Source organism: Ceratotherium simum, chromosome 34 (assembly GCF_057802395.1).
Source record: "Ceratotherium simum simum isolate JZ-2026a chromosome 34, ASM5780239v1, whole genome shotgun sequence".
In the NCBI taxonomy this organism is placed as follows: domain Eukaryota; kingdom Metazoa; phylum Chordata; class Mammalia; order Perissodactyla; family Rhinocerotidae; genus Ceratotherium; species Ceratotherium simum.
In genome coordinates this window covers 15,151,265-15,158,000 of record NC_141933.1, presented here as the reverse complement: position 1 = coordinate 15,158,000, position 6,736 = coordinate 15,151,265, and the positions used below count along the sequence as shown (strand labels likewise).

The 6,736-nt window shown below is 37.7% G+C and overlaps 1 protein-coding gene across 1 annotated transcript; it reads left to right on the top strand.

Moving 5' to 3' along the window:
* Nucleotides 1-1,339: 1,339 nt before the first annotated feature.
* Nucleotides 1,340-2,294, top strand: LOC147912586 (olfactory receptor 5AN6-like). Its single transcript, XM_087423249.1, is given in 2 exon segments — nucleotides 1,340-1,411; nucleotides 1,413-2,294. Coding segments are annotated over 2 exon segments (945 nt in total). The 5' UTR covers nucleotides 1,340-1,348.
* The last annotated feature ends 4,442 nt before the right edge of the window (nucleotides 2,295-6,736 follow it).

Here is a 6,736-nt window from a genome sequence, read left to right as displayed (position 1 = left end):
TATTCCGTTAATGTCACAGCCTATTTCCAGGGAAATCTCCAAAACTTCTCCTTTTACCCATCCATATACAATACGTACGCTATATTTGAAATCTATATTATACCTTTCACAGCTTCCTATTATTTTCTTTCCAGTTTGAGTTCATATGAATAAAAATGTGTTTGTATTGGGAGTTGTTCTATGATCATCTGGAGAGATGACAGCTATAGTTTCTTGAAGAGGGCATACAGTGCCTGATGCAAAAACATTCTTTTGGTTATTTACCATTTTGCCTGAAAGCTTGGTGCTTACCTCCCCTGAACTGGCTCCAAGGAGAAAAGGAGAAAGAACTTTCATAAATCCTGCCTGAGTTTCCTAATCCCCATGTCCATTCCCTAAGCATCCTAATCCTTACATGAGTTCAAGTCAATCTACTTTGTAGAAGTTTTTAACCCAGGAACCATGAATGGAGAGTAACTGATAACCTAATAAAATCATGTGCAGAAGTGGTAAGTAGTTGCAGCTTGCTGGGTAAATGGTGTATAATTTCCAACAGATTTTCAAAAGTATCACTGACCCAAAGAAGATCAAGAATCACTGTCCTAGGTAAATGAACCTGTAAGTAATTCTTATTTGAGGAAAGAAAAAAATGCACCTGCAAGGAAAGGAGGATAATTGCTCTTTCAACCTTTCTTATCTAACTTCTCAGGAGCCTTCTAAATGTCATTAAGTTGGATAACTCACAACAACTTCCAAGCTGCTTCTTGGCGTGTGACTTTTTGCACCATCTCATCGCATTATCCTTATATCTCTCCAGGCATTGGGAATGCAGAAAGACAGTTAGAGAAATGTCCATCCTCACTGATTACAGAGTCATTGAATATTAGTTGTCAAGGAGATTTTAAAGAACATGTACTTCACCATTGACATATGAGGCACAGCAAGATTCAGTGGCTTCCTCAAGCACTGAGTTAATATTAAAGTCATGCACAAGCAAATTATTCTGTTTCAACATATAGAGATTTGACAGTGTTTTCCTAGTTTAGTGTATTTTTAATTCTCCTATATTTTTAAAATCTGGAATGGAAAAACATGAAATTAAGACATTTTATGGGAGAATGTACTAATGACACCCATTTACTGCCTTTTGTCCCCAAAGAGAATGACAATACTTATTTGAGAGAAGTTTTTAATTAAGTTTGATGACTATACTTGGAAGACAACAATTAACTCAACATTCATGATTTAAGATGTGTATATAGTCAGCAGTATCACTGGAAAAGAATGAAAAGTGTTTCTTTTTGTTTTTTGAGAATGAAAACATTTCCTTCTCTCATCTTTTTCTCAGCGGATAGTACCACACAGGTCCATGGAAGAGGATAGAAATCACACTTCTGCAGCCATGTTTGTTCTCCTGGGACTGTCAGACGAAAAAAAAGGTGCAGCTTATCCTCTTTCCAATCTTCCTAGGGATCTACCTTCTGACCCTAATCTGGAACCTGGGTCTCATCATCCTAATCAGGGTGGACTCCCACCTGCACACACCTATGTACTTTTTTCTCAGTTTCCTGTCATTTACAGACATCTGCTATACTTCTTCCACCAACCCAAGAATGCTTTCAGACTTCTTAAAAGATGAGAAAACAGTTTCTTTCATTGCCTGTGCTACCCAGTATTTTCTTGCATCCTGGATGGCTCAGGCTGAGTGCTGTCTTTTGGCCGCCATGGCCTATGACAGATATGTTGCTATTGGTAGGCCTCTGCAGTACTCAGCCATCATGGCTCCTGGTTTCTGTCAGAAGATGGTTGTTGGGGCTTATGCGAGTGGTTTCCTGGGTAGCTTAGTTCTAACAGTTTTGTGCTTTCATCTCTACTATTGTGGACCCAATATCATTCCCACTTTCTTCTGTGACATAATCCAGATTATTTCCTTGTCTTGCTCCAATCCCTTCATCAGCCAAATGATTCTTTTACTGGAATCCATTTTTGTTGGATTCAGTTCCTTCCTTGTTATCTTCTTATGCTATGGTTTTATTGCAGCTTTCATGCTCAAAATATCCTCTATCAAAGGTAGTGTCAAGGTTTTCAATACCTGTGCCTCCCACCAGGAAGTTGTGACAATCTTCTATGGCACAGGCTTCTCTGTGTACCTGTCTCCTAAGTCTAACCACTCCAAAAAGCAGAACAAGGTGTTGTCAGTGTTCTATGTTATCCTCATCCCCATGTTAAACCCTCTTGTCTATAGTCTGAGGAACAAGGAGATCAAAGAGGCCCTCAAGAGGGTGATAAAGAGGGCAACACATTTATCTCAGTAAGAACAATATTTGAGCAGGTGTTATTTCCCCTGTAAGAAAGACAGGGGTAAGGATATGAAGTGAACTTTTGTAAGTTACAAGACAGCTAGGTAGAAAGAAGTGAAAACTTGGCTTCCTGGTGCCATTATATTTAGTTGCCACCACCAAGTGATCTGTCTGAGGCAGTGTCACTCACATTGAATTCAGTTTAAAAGGTCTTTTTCCATGATTAGATTCAGTTAGGTAAAACACTATGTTTCGAGAATAGAGGTTCTTAGATGTTATATGTGGAGAAATGACAATACCCAGGAACCCACACAAACAGTTCTTTCTTCTATGACTTTTAAAATGTCCTTTATTTATTTTCAATTGTTAAGCATTTATTTATGTTTTGATTAAAATAAAGCAAAGCCATGTATAAAATTAAATATGTGAAAATTAAAAGTAATTTTAAAATGAATAATTTACTATCTTCATCCCAAAGAGAGAGAGTGAGTGTGAGAGGGACACAGAAAGAGAGAGAAGGAAAGAGAGAGAAAGACAGAGAGAGAGAGAGAGAGAGGAGATGAGAGGAGAGAAGAGGGAAAAGTATTGATCTGGTCTTATTCCCAAATAACATTGTTCCCTCCATCTTACTCCTTGAGCCTCCTTGTGAAGTGAAGTGTGAAAAAGCAATGGGAGAAAGTAATGGTAGAAATAAGGGACAATTTGCAGGTCAAGAGTGGGGAGATTCTCAGAAGCTGGAAAGAAGTCAAAGTCATCAATATCTGGGCATAGGTGGCCTGGATCATGCTCAATGGTAGCTTCCCAGAGACCATGCAAGACCTCTGAAATGAAGATGTCATGGTGGGTCTAGGGAGGCAGGGTTTGAGTCTCCGAGATACGAGACACCCAGAGAGTCCAGGGCCTTAAGTTTGACCAGGGAACATCAGAGCCAGTTGACTTGAGCGTACCATGGAGACTCAGAGTCCAACCAAGAGAATTTAAAGAAAATTTAAAAATAAGTTTTTTTCAGAGAAAAGTTTAAGTACTAAGTTACATACATATTATATTAGTATTTATACAATACTTTAAACTTCATATAGTTACATTGCATAGATGTGATTTTTTCTTTTCCCATGTGAAACGGGCAAGTGAGAGATTATCCCCATTTTATAGATAGAACCTTTGGGCATATCGTGGTCTGCCATGTTCTTCCCAGTGTAGCAACAATCCATCTTGAAGCTCACAGAGTGTCATGTGTGGAACGTAAATGGTTCTTACTGACCAGAAACATGTCCTCCGCCATTGCTTGGCCATGGTTCCCCAATTCTATACTTTTGGTGTTATATTTTTAAAACCACCTTAAGAATCTGTACAATTTAAAATATTAAATTATTATAGTTCTTGCCGGGGGGGGGGTATATGAGTACTAACCTGTTATTAAGAGTCAAATTAAATAATTAGCTCATTGCCCCACCCACTCCTCTCTCTCTAGAATTAATATTAACTAAAGTAGATCAAATCAAGAGTGAAACCTTCCTAAAACATCTCTGTATCTCTAGTAATGGAAGGCTACGTGAGCTCCATCTAAAAGAAAAAAAAAAAGATGAAAGCGTTTGTGTGAATGATCTTAAGCAGATATTTTTAATGAAGGATTAGCAATGCAGCATAATATGTTGGAAAGAACTCCAATTCAGAACACATAAACTAAACCTACTATTAATAGAAGGCATGCTGTGTACTTCACGCTCTGATAAGTGCTTTATAAGCATTATCTATTTTGATTCTATGAAAAGCTACCCTATGAAGCAGCAACTATCAGTCCAATTTAATAGGTGATAATACTGTGGCTTCGAGAGGTTAATTTGCTCAAGGTCACGCAACCAGCAAGTGGAAAGCTGGAATTCCACCCAGATTGGCTGATACCAATGCCTGTGGTATTAACCACAAAAGTTATGGCTGTGTCATGATTTAGTTTTATTTTATTCCTTATTGCCTTTATTTTTCTCCCTTATGCATAGGAAATCATGCCACATTTGCCTCACAGTGCTGCTGAGATGATAGATTCAGGTCAGGTGTATGAGAAAACGTATGTATTTATCTATCTAAAATGAAAGTGTTTTGTAAAGAAGGAAGTGTCCACATATCTAATTTATTGTTATTAGGCTATATTATCCCCCAGCTGTGTCATCTTGGGAGAATTTTTTTTTTGATGTTTTAATAGTTTTTAACATTGTGAAATTTTGGGTTGTACATTTTTGTTTGTCCATCACCATATATATGACTCCCTTCACCCCTTGTGCCCACCCCCACCCCCATTGCCCCTGGTAACCACAATACAGTTTTCTCTGTCCATGTGTTGGTTTATATTCTACATATGAGTGAGATCATACTGTGTTTGTCTTTCTCCTTCTGGCCTACGTCACTTAACATAATCCCCTCCAGGTCCATCCATGTTGTTGCAAATGGGACGATTTTGACTTTTTTTATTGCTGAGTGGTATTCCATTGTATATATATACCACATTTTCTTGATCCAATCATCAGTCGAGGGACACTTAGGTTGCTTCCACTTCTTGACTATGGTGAATAATGCTGCAATGAACATAGGGGTGCATAGGCCTCTTTGGATAGTTGGTTTCAGGTTCACTGGATAGATTCCCAGTAGTGGGATGGATGGGTCATAGGGCATCTCTATTTTTAATTCTTTGAGGAATCTCCATACCGTTTTCCATAGAGGCTGCACTAGTTTGCATTCCCACCAGCTGTGTATGAGGGTGCCTGTTTCTCCACATCCTCTACAACATTTGTTGTTTTTTATCTTGGTGATTACAGCCATTCTAATAGGCATGAGGTGATATCATAGTGTTGTTTTGATTTGCATTTCCCTGATGTTGAACATCTTTTCATGTGCCTATTGGCCACCTGTATATCTTCTTTGGAGAAGTGTCTGTTCATTTCCTCTGCCCATTTTTTGATCGGGTTGTTTTTTTGTTGTTCAGTTGTTTGTGTTCTTTATATATTATGGAGATCAACCTCTTGTCAGATGTATGTTTTGCAAATATTCTCTCCCAGCTGGTGGGTTGTCTGTTCATCTTGATTCTAGTTTCGTTTGTCTTGTAGAAGCTCTTTAATCTGATAAAGTCCCACTTGTTTATTTTTTCTTTAGTTTCCCTAGTCTGAGTAGGCATGTCATCCGAAAAGATTCCTTTATGACCAATGTCAAATAGTGTATTGCCTATATTTTCTTCTATGAGTTTTATAGTTTCAGGTCTGACCTTCAGGTATTTGATCCATTTTGAGTTAATTTTTGTGAATGGCAATAGCAGATGGTCCACTTTCATTCTTTTGCATGTGGCTGTCCAGTTTTCCCAACACCACTTATTGAAGATATTTTCCTTTCTCCATTGTATGTTCTTAGCTCCTTTCTCGAAAATTAGCTCTCTGGGCTTTCAATTTCTGGGCTTTCAATTCTGTTCCATTGATCTGTGTGTCTGTTTTTGTACCAGTACCATGCTGTTTTGATTACTACTGCTTTGTAGTATGTTTTGAAGTCAGGGATTGTGATGCCTCCTGCTTTGTTCTTTTTTCTTAGGATTTCTTTAGATATTTGGGGTCTTTTGTTGCCCATATGAATTTTAGTATTCTTTTTTTCTATTTCCGTGAAGAATGTCATTGGGATTCTGATTGGGGTTACATTGAATCTGTAGATTGCTTTAGGTAATATAGACATTTTAACTATGTTTATTCTTCCAATCCATGTGCATGGGATATCTTTCCATTTCTTTATGTCATCATAGATTTCATTCAATAATGTCTTGTAGTTCTTGTTGTATAGGTCATTCACCTCCTTGGTAAGATTTATTCCTACGTATTTAATTCTTTTTGATGCAATTGTAAATGATATTGTCTTTTTGAGCTCTCTTTCTGTTAGTTCATTATTAACATACAGAAATGCAACTGATTTTCGTAGATCGATTTTGTACCCTGCAACTTTGTTGTAGTTGATTATTTCTAATAGTTTTCCAACGGATTCTTTAGGGTTTTCTATATATAAAATCATGTCATCTGCAAATAGTGAGAGTTTTCACTTCTTCGTTATCTATTTGGATTCCTTTTATTCCTTTTTCTTGCCTAAATGCTCTGGTCAAAACCTCCAATACTATGTTGAACAAGAGTGGTGAGAGTGGGCAGCCCTGCCTCGTTCCTGTTCTCAGAGGAATGGCTTTCAGTCTTTTCCCGTTGAGTATGATGTTGGCTGTGGGTTTGTCATAAATAGCCCTTATTATGTTGAGGTATTTTCCTTCTATTCTCATTTTGTTGAGAGTTTTTATCATAAATGGGTGTTGTATCTTGTCAAATGCCTTCTCTGCATCTATTGAGATGACCATGTGGTTTTTCTTCTTTGTTTTGTTGATGTGATGTATCCTGTTGATTGATTTGCAGATGTTGAACCATCCCTGGGTCCCTGGTATAAATCCC